This window comes from Rhincodon typus, chromosome 7 (genome assembly GCF_021869965.1).
Source record: "Rhincodon typus isolate 14 chromosome 7, sRhiTyp1.1, whole genome shotgun sequence".
Lineage (NCBI taxonomy): Eukaryota > Metazoa > Chordata > Chondrichthyes > Orectolobiformes > Rhincodontidae > Rhincodon > Rhincodon typus.
In genome coordinates this window covers 58,871,772-58,886,829 of record NC_063338.1, presented here as the reverse complement: position 1 = coordinate 58,886,829, position 15,058 = coordinate 58,871,772, and the positions used below count along the sequence as shown (strand labels likewise).

General features: G+C 41.2%; 1 protein-coding gene across 8 annotated transcripts in view; it reads left to right on the top strand.

Moving 5' to 3' along the window:
* The window catches only part of csrnp3 (cysteine-serine-rich nuclear protein 3), a 245,838-nt gene that overhangs the window by 220,910 nt on the left and 9,870 nt on the right, over positions 1 to 15,058 (top strand). For all 8 annotated transcript variants that reach the window (XM_048599494.1, XM_048599491.1, XM_048599493.1 and 5 more), the window contains one exon: positions 9,332 to 9,591. In XM_048599494.1, coding sequence (XP_048455451.1) covers positions 9,332 to 9,591 — 260 coding nt within the window. The remainder of the gene's footprint in view (positions 1 to 9,331; positions 9,592 to 15,058) is intronic.

The window sequence follows — 15,058 nt, the reverse complement described above, 5'->3', positions numbered from 1 at the left end:
CATTTTTGTTGAGAAACCAGATGTTTTATATTTGTTGTAATCAATCTTTTGACTTTTTTATTCTTCCAGTAGCTGATGAAGTATTTGAAAATGCGTATGTTCTGGGGTTCACCCAGCTCTGCTAGTATTCCTGATTTGCAAAATGTTACTTCTTTAGAATTCCATGATTTTCCTTGTTCAAAAGTGTCTCTCTGTAAATTGTACCTTGTACTTAGCATTTCATTTTCTGTAAAGCATGAATGTGGTGAAAGAGACAAATTGCACTGATTGAATAAACATAATTCTAACCCTGTCATTTGCTGCAAAATTGCAGCATTAAGCAGTGTGCTGAGCTGCACACTGCAGACATTATCAGCACCCAGGAGCGTATAGAGATACAAACTAGGAGCATGAACAGGCCACCCAGCCCAGCATTAAACTTAGTTAATTATGAAATAATGGGTTCCTAATCAGAATTACAATTCTGTGACATGACAAGTTAAGTAAATATTCAGGGTTATAATACTGTGCATGGAAAAGGGATTTTTTACACTGCATTTTCACAGTCAATAGAATTTACAGTACTATAAAAGAGAAATTATTGTAAAATGCATACTTCAAATAAACTCGGCAATCATTTTCAAAGATACAGAAGTGGATTTGAATGTTACACAATTGAGGGAAATTGATAGGCTCTTTCCAGTGCAGTTGTTAACCCGCAAGTACTTTGATTTCTAGAAGTAATGCATGTTCAGCCACAGCAATTGATTTAAACTTCCAATTACCTCTTTGGTCACTGAGGAAAAAAAAATTGGAGGGGAAAGAAAATGTTCATGTGGGTTGAGTCTGTAGGGCAAACTGAGACATTTGTAAATGTATCTACATTGTTCATACTGGACTGATTCTAATATATCAGATGCCAGCTTTAACAGATCAGCAAGTTTGTGTAGAGTTCCTGCTGGCTGTTTCTTGGGGGCCAACCCCAAAAGCAGTTCTTCAAACCCAACGCAAATGGAACTAACATTTCTCTGTTTTCTGGGAAAGAATTATGTTTCATTTTTAGTAAAACAATAAGGATGTCTGATTTTCTCTGTATATTTCCAGCTTTATATTTACTACTGCTTGAAGACCTCAAGTTTTAAAAGATCATGGGAAATGGATTTTTTTTCAAGCTCTTTTGAAATTCCTGGAGTGGCTTATTCAAAAAGGGAATTAAAAGTTCAGTGTGAACATTAAACTCCTTTTGAACAAGGCTTCTTGTAAATCACATGACTGCTTGCTTTGCTGTAGACTGCTGCTGGGACTACTTTTAAACAGTGTATAGCGTGGAGAGTTTATTTAATCTGGTTCAGGATAGGACATACCTGAGCAATTTCCTATATTTTCAAGTACATGCCAGTGTTGTAGCTGTACTGGAACAGTTTGGCTAAGTGAGGCTACATATGGATAACAAAACTTTAGCACCACAGTTGAATGTTGTCAGGAATTATAACTGTTGATGTATTCGTAGTTAAGTTGTCCATTATCATTTGTGTCTAGAGTAGTAGGACTACACTAACTGACCTGTTGTTTGTGGGATGGCTTTGTTCTGTCCCAGTCTGCTTCCACTGTTTGGCATGCAGGTATTCTTGTGTTGCCGCTTCACCCTGATGGTACCTTATTTTTAAGTAGACCCAGTGCTGCTCACGGAATGCCATTTGGCACTCTTCATTGAATGACGGCATGATGGTAAGGGTAAGTGATTGATTAAAAAAAATCCCAGATTGTGGTTTAATATAATTCTGATACAGCTGATGGCCCACATTACCTTGCAAATGCATATTTTTGAGTTGCTGGATCTGTTCTAAACCTATCCCATTTAACACTGTGAATGAGTCACAACATGATGGAGGGCATCCTCAGTGTGAAAATGGGATTTTGCCCTCTCAGAGATTGTTCCTATCAGTACTATCATACACGGATGCATCTCTGTTAAGTAGATTGGTGACAGCAAGGTCATTTGTTTTCTTCACTCATAGGGTTTCTTTCACCGCATCATTGTAAGCTCAATTTGCCAGATGTGTCATTCAGGACTCAGCCAGTTCAGTCACCAACAGTGCTACTGAGCCACTTCTGTTGATAGACATTGCAGGGCATTACCAGAGTGCATTCTGATACTGGCCCTTGTCACCCTCAGTGCTTCTTCCAAGTGGTGTTCAACATGGCGAATACTGATTCATCAGCTAAGGCAGTTTCGTTGGTGGTAACCAGCAGGAGATTGCCTTGTCTGTATTTTATCTGATGCTGTGAGACTGCATGAGGCTGGGCGTCAATGTTGAAGTTTGCTTGAGCTACATCCTTTTTACAATAAAACCTCTATGCCGCCATTTCTGGTGGGTCTTTGCTGCCAGTGGGACAGGATATAGCCAGGAACAATGATGGTCAGATATTGAGTAATGAGGTAAGATTCAGTGGGTATCACGATTTTAAGGTTTTACTTGATTCATCTGTAAGACAGCTCTCCAAATGTTTTCCGAAGTCCTCAGATGTTAATGAGGTGGACATTGCAGAGTCACCTAGGCAGTCTTTGTCATTTTTGCTGCCTAAGTCGATTCCAGTTTATCTCTTTAGTTTTAGTTGCCCAAATCTTCTGATCTGAGTCAGAATCCCTAGATGCAGACCAGAGAAAAGGCTGACCATTTTTCTATTGAGAAGCTTTCCAACCAGATGTCCAGGCAGGAGCCATCATGATCAAAGTAGTTCAGGAAAACATGCTGTAAACATAGGAGTGGATCATTGCAGAAATCAGGTTTACGTTTGCTTGAAGACAATATCTGCTGCATTCCAGATTTAATGGTCCCAAAACCCCTTTGACAGCTACTGAGGAAACGCAAGTGTGTAATGTAAACGATTGAGGTAGAATGGGCGAGGATGTGCAGGTGGATGAAGTGGTAGGGTGGCAGATAGGCATGAGTGGCATGTAAGTGAGTGAGAGGGAGGAGTGGATCAGGTGTCAGGGAGGGTGATGAGAAACTATGTCTGGGTTCAGTTGGAGGCAGGCAGGGGGCATTGGTCCGCCAGGTGTCCGGGAAAGTGTGTGGGGCGGGGGTGATCAAAATGAGTGATTGATGGCCCATTGACTTGCCAGTGTGTCAGTTTTATAGCTGACCAGGAGTTACTGCAGGTTTTAATTCCTCTAACATTTTCTAACTATTCAGGTAAGTAAATCAGGACCCTGAGAAGTTGCTGTCTGGAGCTGGAACTTCCTTGGAGGGTTCCAGATGCCAGCTTTTTGCCAGATGAAAGCTTAAACTTTTCTGGTGATTATCATATATTAGTGTCAAGATCAAGGCCACTGTCTTTTAACACTCATAGGTTCATAAAATCACGTGGCTTACGAAACCGTTTCAGAGGGCAGTTAAGAGACAAGACATTGCTGTTCATTTAGAGTCTCCTGAAAGTCAGGGCAGATAAGGTCAGCAGATTTTCTTACCTGAAGTACATTAGTGAACGAAATGAATTTCCACAACATCATCTGTTTCATTGAATTTAAATTCCCCAGCATCCACTGTAGGATTTGAACTCATTTCTGCGGAGTAATAGTCCAATCCTCTGATTTTTCATATAATATTACACCGACCCACCAGTCTCACAATGATATTTCTTTGGGTGTGACTATCAGTTGATACTGTGATTTGAATTCAAGTTTCCCAAGAGAGCAATTCAACTCCCTAGTATCAAAAGAAAATCAAAGTTCCTGATAATTTGGGCAACAATGTTTGTAAAATAAGATTGAGAGCTTCACCTTACAAGTTAAATTTTTGGATGAAGTTCATGGTAAGATCAAAAATTTTAAGTATTTATTCACTTGAAGTAGTTACATTCTGTGAAACGGGTGCAAAATTCCTGCACATATACCTTAGCAAAATGTCTCTGAACATAATTTATCTGGACAATATTGATGCAATCACAATGAATAGAAACAATACCCTGATGACTGAATTAACAACTCATACATCAGTCTGTAGCTTTTTTTTATATATAATTCATTTGCATTAGCTATTTCACAGTTATTTGCATACTGTCTGCAGGAGTAAAACATTACAGAAGTATGTGATAATTATTAATTCATCATAGGAATGTATACAGATTTGGTACGCTTACTGATAATATTTTTCAAAATACAATTTTAGTATGGGAATCAAGTCATCTCCTATCAATCTGTTTGTGTAATTTAAAGTGGTAACTAGGATGACGGATTAACTTAGTCCAGAAGTCACTATATACCTAAATTTGCAGAAAGCTTTTATGAACTGATGCACAATCGATTATTCCATAAGATAAATATGTGAAATTAATGAAAAACTGGTAACTTAGATTACAAATCAGCTGCATTCCAAAAGACACAGTTTTTTTTGGAGATTCTACATTTACTGGGATTCTAGTTACTATTGCTGCCCAGTAAAATCAGTATTAAAGCCATTACTTCATTAATGTTATATTAATTGGGAGAATGGTCTTCATTTTAGGTGATGATATAGCACTATGAACAAAAATAAACTACTTCAATGATGAATGATTGTGCCTGTGTTTGACAAACACTATTTTGATATTGACAGATGTGGTGTTCCATATCAGCAGGATTAGAGTATACATAGGCCTTACTGGTTTTACAATTGAAGACAATTCAGAACCTTGTCATTATACTGCATAGTTTGTAAAGGTTCATAACTGTTGTCATGCAGCAGCACTCAAAGCAACTAAACTCTGAGGTTTATGATGAAATCTGTTGGTTCAAAGCTTGTACTTTTTCAAGTGAGATCCAAATTGAAAAGGGAAAGAAAGAAACTGACCCTTCTACTTTTTAAGGAAACTAGGACTGAAACTGAGATTGGAGATGAATACTAGTGGAGAACATATAGAAGACAGAGCCAGTAGATCTTGATCCTGGTGGTGCAGTACAACATTCAGAAGTTGAAAATAAGAAACATATAATTGCTACAGCTGTTGCTGTTAACTTGAAAATCACATTGATGGATCTATGCCAACCAGACCATCATAAGCAGAGTTGAGGTGGTCTGCAAGCATGTGCCAGTTCCGCATTTGCAAAACATTTCAACTGTAAAGGTATGGTAAATATTACAGAACAAGCTGTTTCTAAAGACTGCTGACATTCCACAAGAGGTAGACAAAGTATATAGAGCAAGGTGGTTACTTAGCTCAGCTGGGTGCATGGCTGGTTTGCAATGCAGAGTGATGTCAACAGTGTAGGTTTAATTCCTCCACCAGCTGAGGTTACCATGAAGGACTCTTCTCAACACTTCTCTTCCCTGAGGTGTGGTGACACTCGAGTTAAACTCACCCCCAAGAGATTTTTTTTTACTCATTGTGGGACATGGCATTGCTAGCTGGCCAACATTTATTGCCTGCCCCTAGCTGCCCTTGAGAAGGTGGTGGTGAGCTGCCTTCTTGAACCGTTGCAGTCGACCTGCTGAAGGTAGACCCATAATGTTCTTTGGGAGGGAATTCCAGGATTGTGACCCACCAGCAGTGACGTATTTCCAAATTAGGATGGTAAGTTGTTTGGAGGGGAACTTGCAGGTGATGGTGTTCCATATATCTGCTGCTCTTATCCTTGATATGGAGGTCCCAGTGTTGGACTGGGCTGGACAAGGTCAGAAATCACATGACACCGGTTACAGTCCAACAGATTTATTTGAAAATACAAGCTTTTTGAGCCTCGCTCCTTCTTCAGGTGTTAGTGAGAGAGGTGGCATCAGACACAGAATTTACAAGTAAAATATCAAAGGGTCACACAACTGATGAGGATGTATTAAACAAACCGAAGATGCTGTTAAATCTTTAATCAGTTAGGTTTTAATTTATTAATATTGTCTGACCTAAAATGTCACCACCTCTTTACACTATTAAAACCTTTAGTTCTCTCAGGGCAATGACTTGTAAGAAATTTGGGGATTTATATATACATATGAATCAATTTAAACTTCTAACTGATTAAAGATTTAACACCATCTTAAGTTTGTTTAATACATCCTCATCAGTTGTGTGACCCTTTGATCTTTTCAAATAAACCGAGATGAAAAAAACTGCAGATGCTGGAATCCAAGGTAAACAAACGGGAGGCTGGAAGAACACAGCAAGCCAGATAGTGACTGGTGGAAAGGAGCAGTCAACTTTTTGGGTATTACTCTTCTTTAGGACTGGATGTGGGGGTTGGGGGAGCTGCAGATAAAGGGGAGGGGTTGTAGCGGAATGGTGGTGATAGGTGGATACTGGTAGTAGGTACAATCAGGTTGGTTGATGGGAGGGTTGAATCCGGTTTGTGGCTGGAAGGGAGGGTCAGAAGGTAGAATTGAAGGGAGGAGGTGGGGCTGGAAAGGAAACCGGGGGATGGGTGGGAAGCTTATTTGAAATTGGAGAACTCAATGTTGAGTCCTCCGGGCTGTAGGGTGCCCAGGCAAAAGATACTGCGACACTGGAGGAGGCCGAGATCGGACATGTCGGAGGGGGAGTGGGGCAGGGAGTTGAAATGGGCAGTAACCGGGAGGTTAGGTTGGCTATTACGGACCAGGCAAAGATGCTCAGCGAAATGGTCACCTAGTCTACGTTTGGTCTCACCGATGTAGAGAAGACCACATCAGGAGCACTTGATGCAATAGACGAGGGTGGAGGAGATACAGGTGAAACTCTGTCTCACTTAGAAGGACTGTTTAGGGCCCTGGATGGAGGTGAGGGAGGTGATGTGTGGGCAGATGTTGCATCTTTTACAGTTACAGGGCAAGGGACTGGGTGGGTTGGAGTGGTGGGTGAGGAGTGTGGCATGAACTAAAGAGTGGCAAAAGGAATGGTCCTTGCAAAAGGCAGAGCGAGGTGAGGAGTGGAAGATGTTCTGGGTGGTGGGGTCTAATTGGAGTTGGCAGAAGTGTTTGAGGATGATACATTGAATTCGGAGACTGGTGGGATGGCAAGTGAGGAGTACACACTGCTGCTACTGAGCATAGAGGGAATGGATGTTTGTGGATGTGGTGCCAATGAAGCAGGCTATTTTGCCGTCAGTGGTTAAGCTTCTCGAGTGTTGTTGGAGCTGCACCCATCCAGACAAGTGGGGAGCATTCCATCAGACTTCTGACTTCTGCCTTGTAGATGGTAGAAAGGCTTTGGGGAGTCAGGAGGTGAATTTCTCAATGCAGTATTCCGAGCTTCTGAACTGCTGTTGTAGCAAATGTGTTTGTGATGAGTTCAGTTGAGTTTCTGGTCAATGGCAACCCCAAGGATGTTGATAAAATGGAGGTTTCAGTGACGTTAACACCATTGAATGTCAAGGGGCGTTTGTTAGACTGCCTGACAAATGGCAAGTAACATTTGTGCCACACATGTCAGGTGATGACCATCTCCAATAAGAGACAGAGTCTGGATATTGACCAGATCTTATTGCATTTGAAAGTGTATTTGAGGAGTCGCGAATGGTGCTGAACATTGTGCAATCATCAGCAAACATGTCCACTTCTGACCTTATGATGGAAGGAGCATCATTGATAAAGCAGCTGAAGATGGTTGGGTTTAGGACACTGTCCTGGAGTTGAGATAACTGCCCTCCAACAACCACAACCATTGTTCTACATCCCAGATACAACTCCAGCCAGTGGAGAGTTTGCTTCTGATACCCATTGATTCCAGTTTTACTAGGGCACCTGGATGCCACACTGTATCGGATGCAGCCTTGATGTCGAGGGTTGTCGCTCTCCCCTTGCCTCTGGAATTCAGCCCTTTTGTCCATGTTTGAAGCAAAGCTGTAATGAGGTCAGGAGCTGAGTGGCCCTGGTGGAACCCAAACTGGGCGCCACTGAGCAGGTTATTGATGAGCAGGCGCTGCTTGATAACACTGCTGATGACACTCTCCGTAACTTTTCAGACCCCCAGTCTAGTAGCTACGTCCTTTAGGACCCAGCCGGCTCAATCAGTGGTGCTGATGTCAAGCCACTTTTGGTGGTAGATATTTGAAACACAATTTGTGCCCTTGCTGCCCTCTGTGCTTCCTCTAAGTGTTGTTCAACATGGACAAGTACTGACTTATCAGATAGGGAGGCTGGTAAATGGTAATCAGGAGGTTTCTTTGCCCATGTTTAACCTGAAGCCATGAGACTGCATGGAGTCCAGAGTTAATGTTGAGGACTCCCAAGGCAACTCCCTCCCGACTATACCACTGTGCCACCACTTCAACTGGTTCTGTCCTGCTGGATAGTTCAGGATATACCCAGGGATGGTGATGCCAGTGTCTGGAACATTGTCTGTAAGGTATGATTCAGTGAGTGTGACATTGTTAGGTTGCTGCTTGACTAGTATGTGAAGAACACTCCTGATTTTGGCAGCGGCCCCCAGATGTTAGTAAGGAGGACTTTGCAGGGAGGGAAACCTGACATCCTCACCTGGTCTGGCCTAAATTTGCCTCTAGACCACAGCAATGTTGACTCTCAACTGCCCTCTGAAATGACCTTGCAAACTATTCAGTTGATTCATTCGCTACAAAGTCTCAACAAAGAAATAAAACTTTGGAAGGATTACCCGGCATTGACCTAGGCATCGGCAAAGACAACAGCAGAAACAGCCCTATTAACCCTGCAGAATCCTCCTTACTAATGTCTGGGAGCTACTGCCAAAATCAGGAGAGTTCTTCACATACTAGTCAAGTAGCAACCTAACATTGTCACACTTACTGAATCATACCTTACAGACAATGTCCCAGATGCTGGCATCACCGTCTCTGGGTATATCCTGAACCATTGGACAGGACAGTACCAGCTGAAGTGGTGGCGCAGTGGTACAGTCAGGAGGGAGTTGCCCTGGGAGTCCTCAACATTAACTCCAGACCCATCGCTGAAGGACACTAGTAAGTTTAATGGGTTTTTCCGACAATCAACAGTGATTTCATGGCTATCAGCAGATTCTTAATTCCAGACTTTTTTTTTTAATGAATTCAAATTCCATCACTTGTTGTGACGAGATTTGTACTGGGCCCTTGGAACATTAGCTGAGTTTGTGGGTTTGTTGTGCACAGTTCAATAGAGAATGGTACGTATATTTCTCCATTAAAAATCAGTAAAGATAAATATACAATAATTATACCAAATATAAAATAATTACTGTTTTATAAACATACCACTACCCTCAAGAATATTTCTTGCTGAATTCTAAAATGAATTGATAAAATTGGCCAACAAAATTAAATTATCTATGCCAGATTTGCATCAATTCTTTTTCCATCCAGTGATCACAATGGTACATCTTTTAGAAGTCCCATTTAGTGTGTATAGCACAGTATCTAACCAATTTATCGTTTTTTAAAAATCTGTAGCGTCATCAATCCTGAAAAGGGAGAAGCGGATGAGGACAAAGAATGTTCGCTTTGATTATGTGACTGTCTATTACTTCACACGGCGACAAGGCTTCACTAGTGTCCCCAGCCAGGGTGGCAGCACACTGGGTATGTCCAATCGGCACAAATGTGTACGCCAGTACACGCTTGGAGAATTTGCCTTGGAGCAAGAGAGAGTCCATGGAGAGATGCTGAAAGAGCATCTGAAAGAGGAAAAGCTCAACTCACTGAAATTGAAGGTAAATAAATTCTTTGTTTCCCTTACTCTAAACCATTTACGATTCACAGTGGTGAATATCATCTTCAGGCTACACTTTGTGGAAGTTATATTTTTAAAACTTCAAAGTATTACTTGTAAATTTGACCACAGGTAGATTCTTGATTAATTTCAATTTTCATCCCAGTTAGTAATGGTAACCCCATAAGCCCTGAAAATCATTGACTGGGGAAAGTTCTAAGTCAGCTATTGCAAATATGTACGACAGGAATGCCTGAGGGGGTTGATGTATGTGGTGTTCCACTGAGTAACTCCCTGATGCAAATTATATTAAGTTGGAAGATACAAATAAAATTTCTGTCAGAATTTATGGTGCTGAAATGGGAGAAGCTCAGGAAATTTCTCGTGATGGTTTTTGCCGCAACCATTAGCTTCTGAAGTTAATTCCTTGGCCTCACATCCTGGCCATTAATTCCGATTCCTTGAATTACTCAAAACAAATTAATCGCAAAAGCTCCAGTATTTTCTAAATTCACATTTAATTTGCAGTGTGGAGCCTTACTACTTGAGTATGTATTTACAAAACTCAAGGATTAATTTATATGGCCTGAACAGTCATTTTTATACATCTCAAAATATTCTTTCTTTTGCTGACTCCAATGAGGTCAACAAACTAGTTACAACCATGCAAATCGTTCCTTCCAGATCCCTTATATTGGTGCATGTGATGGCTTCTTCCCTTGTAGTCTGAAAACAGCATCTCTATGTTCTCTAAAATGAAATTGCAGCATGTTCATATCAGTCCCTGGAAACTACTTGCTTCTGCATGCCTTGAATTCCAAGGTTCTTCCAAGAGATTCTTCAAACATTTTAAACCCTTGTATGAGACCTCTAGTGGATTAAACTTACACTTTTTTTATTCTGCTAGTGTTATTGAAATTAGTTGGCCTTAGGATTTCTGAATGGAAAGATGTTTTTAGATATAGTGGACATAAATCCCATGGATCAGTAATTACGTTGCATCATTGGGGATGAATGAATTTCTGTGCTATGGTTTTTAAAAGTCATTTATTTAGGTTGTTTTGGGTTCAATATATACATTTAATTTGGCACAATGTATCCAATAGGAACGCCATCAGGCTGGGCAATTGATTTAATCTTAAACAGCAATTTGAACATTTAAATGTGCTAATTTTCTAGCTTAGATGTTCACTGCCTTTACGAACAGTATTTTTTGAACAGAAAAATAAGAGTCAGTTTATATTCAAGTGACAAGATTTTTGACTTGACTTTTGATATTATTCGTGTGATGTGTGTTAGAAGTAATGGAAAGAGGGTTGCCAAATGTTTTATTTTCATGAAGATAGTAAAGTTTCTTTAAAAAAAAAGATAGTGGAGATTTAGGCCCCAATTTTCATGGAGCTATGTAGAATTTGAGGACCTTTAAAAATGGGGGAATGGTGTTCTCAGATTTATAGCTCAAACAGGTTATTAAAGGATTAGTCATAGAAACATAGAAAATAGGAGCAGGAGTAAGCTATTAGGCAGCAGAAGCCCACACTGCTAATCAATATGATCGTAGTTAGTCATCCAACACAGTACTGTGTTCCCACTTACTCCACATGGCTCTTTGATCCCTTTAGCTCTAAGAACTCTATCTAATTTCTCCTTGAAAACATTGAATGCTTTGGCCTCGGTGTTTTTCTGTGGCAGAGAATTCGCTCTTTGGCTGAAGAAATTTCTCTTTCTTTCAGTCCTAATTGACCTGTCTTGTATCCTTGGATTGTGACTCCACATTCTAGACCCACTGGTCATTGGGAACATTGTGTGTTTACCCTGTAGATAGTTGACATGAGGTTATAAATGCAAATTGGTTATTATAAGAGATTGAGTGAGTGTTTGAGGCAATTTAAAAGTTTTCATGTTTTCTTCTAAAAATATAGTAAAAGTTCTAAAATATATTTTGACATTTATTTTACTCCATCTCAACATGGCTCCTGATACCCGATTTTGCTGGATACTGGATGATTTGGCAAGGAGGCTGTTAAGTGCAAAGGGTGGAGGATGGGAGAAGAATAGTTTGGCACGTGTTAACTTTAGGTGAGCATGTGGCTATGAAGGTGAAAGGGGAAATGGTTGGGCTGATGAGACGAGAGGGATGTGAATCAGAAGTTAAGAAGGCCAAAACTTTAGGTCTAAAGAAAATCCATGCCTTAGAGTTTGATTAATGTAAATTCTGGAACTGGGGGAAGGAGGTTTTCCATTCAGAGGACTCTCTATAAGAGAGAATTGACCATTTTCTCCTAAAATTGCAATTGCTTCATTGACAGCAAAAAATGGAAAAGGGAAGAATTAAGTTGGCCCTGTGCAGCATTCTGGCTTCTGGTCACCTCATTGTAGGAAACATGTGGAAGCTTTAGAGAGGGTGCAGAGGAGATTTACCAGGATGCTGCCTTGCCTGGAGGGCAGGTCTTATGAGGAAAGGTTGAGGGAGCTAGGGCTTTTTTCATTGGAGTGAAGAAAGATGAGAGGTGACTTGATAGAGGTGTACAAGGTGATGAGAGGCATGGAGTGGATAGTCAGAGACTTTTTCCCAGGGCGGAAATGACTATTACAAGGGGGCATAATTTTAAGGTGATTGGAGGAAGGTATAGGGGAAATGTCAGAGGTAGGTTCTTCACACAGAGAGTGATGGGTGTGTGGAATGCGCTGCCGGCAGTGGTAGTGGAGTCAGATAATTTAGAGACTTTTAAGCGACTCTTGGATAGGCACATGGAGGATAGTAAAATGTAGGGTATGCAGGGTAGATTGATCTTAGTAGGATAATAGGTCGGCACAACATCGTGGGCTGAAGGGCCTGTACTGTGCTGTACTGTTCTATGTTCTATGTTCAGGCTCATACTACTCCATTAGTCGCACAAATTGGAGCTACTTGAAGCTTCCATGCAGCCTTGTTGCTACACATTCTTGTCTATGTATCAGACCTAAACCCAAGGGTGGTTGGTAACACTTCTAGGGCCTGAGCAGATGGAGTTCCACTCTGTCACACCTGTGCCATTGGATTGGCACCCTAGGCGTTTATAAATCAGAAATGGAGCTTGGGCTTGGGTGGAAGTGTGTGGTCAATTTGACTTTAAGCAATGGAGCAAAATGCTGAAATATCAGATTAGCTGTGCATTATACACCTCTCCCAATTTAATTGCTTCCATTGAATTGTGTAGAAATAAGATTCAGAAGTTATGTATAAATGGGAGCTTGCTGGATTGTCCCAAAGTCAGAATTATACCTAATGTGTGCTTTTTTAATCTATATTGTATGTACAATTTATCTGAAATTATTAATCTGAAAGATTAAGAAACAAGGGGTTTCCACTTTAATGATACAAATAACTTTAACCAAAATAACTCAGTAATTAAGGACAAACAAAACCTATTGAATGAGTATGGTAGTCAAATGATTATAGTTCTGGATCAGCAACCCAAAAACACATTGCTTTTTCTCTATTCATTCATGGATGTGGCCATCGCTGGCATTTATTGCTCATCCCCAAAAGCCCTTGAAACGTGGTGGTGTGCTGTCTTCTTGAACCGTTGCATTCCACGTGCTGTCAGTTCAGTTTCTCAGTGTTGTTAGGGAGGGAATAAATTGTGAACTGAATTTGGCAAACTTCATAAATTAGCACATCAACACCAGAAGAGATAGCCATAAAGGCTATGAAATGTAACTAGATGACTGATGTCTTTCTTTGTTTAAATGTTAAAATGAGTTCAGCAAGTTCTAAATTAGGTACATTTTTCTACATTGAATTGAAAAGAAAACAGATTCGACTCTCAGTAGGGTTCCTAACTGTTATCCTTTCTATACAGACAGTTAACTAATCACAGCACTCTGGTGAAAGTAAAATTAATTTGCATTGATCTGACTGCAGTATCATATCATATGCAGACTTCAAACATATCTAACAACTCAAAACTGGGCATCTATAAGGTGCTGTAGGGCATCAGCAGCAGAACCGTGCGCCAACTTTATGTACAGCCTCATGACCCAGCATATCCTCCACTCCCATCATGTGACAGGATCGACCCTGGTTCAATGGAGGGTGCAAGAAGGCATGCCAGGAGCACCAGCAGGCATACCTAACAATAAAGTGTCAACTCAGTGAAATTGGAAAACAGGACTGCTTGTATTCCAAATAGCATAAGCAGAAATGATGGACAGAGCTAAGGGAGTCCACAACCAATGGATCAGGTCTAAACTCGTGGACCTGCAACATCCAGTTGTGAATGGTGGTGGACAGTTAACTCACTGAAGGAGGAGGCAGCTCCACAAATATCCCCATCCTCAATGACGTACAAGACCAACACATCAGTGGAAAAGATGAGGCTGAAGGATTCACAGCAATCTTCAGCCAGAAGTGCTGAATGGATAATCCATCTCGGCTAATCCAGTGGACCCCAGCATCACAGATGTCAGTCTTCAGATAACTTGATTCAGTCCAAGTGATATCAAGAAGAAGTTGAAGACACTGGATACTGCAAAGGCTACGGGCCCTGACAACATTCCGGCAATAGTACTGAAGACTTGTGTTCCAGGATTTGCCGCTCCCCTCGCTAAGCTGTTCCAGTACAGTTACAACACTGACATATACCTGACAATGTGGAAATTGCCCAGGTATGCCCTGTACATTACAAACAGGACAAATCCGACCCAGCCAATAACCACTCCATCAGTCTACTCTCGATCATCAGTAAAGTGATGGAAGGTGTCATCAATAGCACTATCAAGCAGCATCTGCTCAGTGACGCCCAGTTTGGGTTCCACCAGGGCCACTCAGCTCCTGACCTCATTACAGCCTTGGTTCAAACATGGACAAAAGAGGTGAGATGAGAATGACAGCCTTCAACATCGAAGCTGCATTTAAACGACTGGCATTAAGGAGCCCTAGCAAACCTGGAGTCAGTGGGAATTGGAGGAAAATTCTCTGATATCTGGAGTCATACCTGGCACATAGGAAGATAATTGTGGCTGTTGGAAGTCAGTCATCTCGGCTCCAGGACATCTCTGTAGGGGTTCCTCAAGGTAGTGTCCCACGCCCAACCATCTTCTGCTGCATCATCAATGACCTTCCCTCCACCATAAGGTCAGAAGTGAGGATGTTCACCGATGACTGCACAATGTTCAGCAAAATTTGTGAATCCTCGGACACTAAAGCAGTCCATGTTCAAATGCAATAAGATCTGGGCAATATCCAGGCTTGGCTGACAAGTGGCAAGGAACATTCATGTCACAAAAATGCCAGGCAATCTAGCCATCACCCCTTGACTTTCAATGGTGTTACCATCACCGAGTCTCCCACTATCAACGCCCTGGGAGTTGCCATTGACCAGACACTGAACTGTATTTGCTGTATAAATACAGTGGTTACAAGAGCAGGTTAGAGGTTGGGAATACTGTACCAAGTAACTCACCTCCTGACTCTGAAAGTCTGC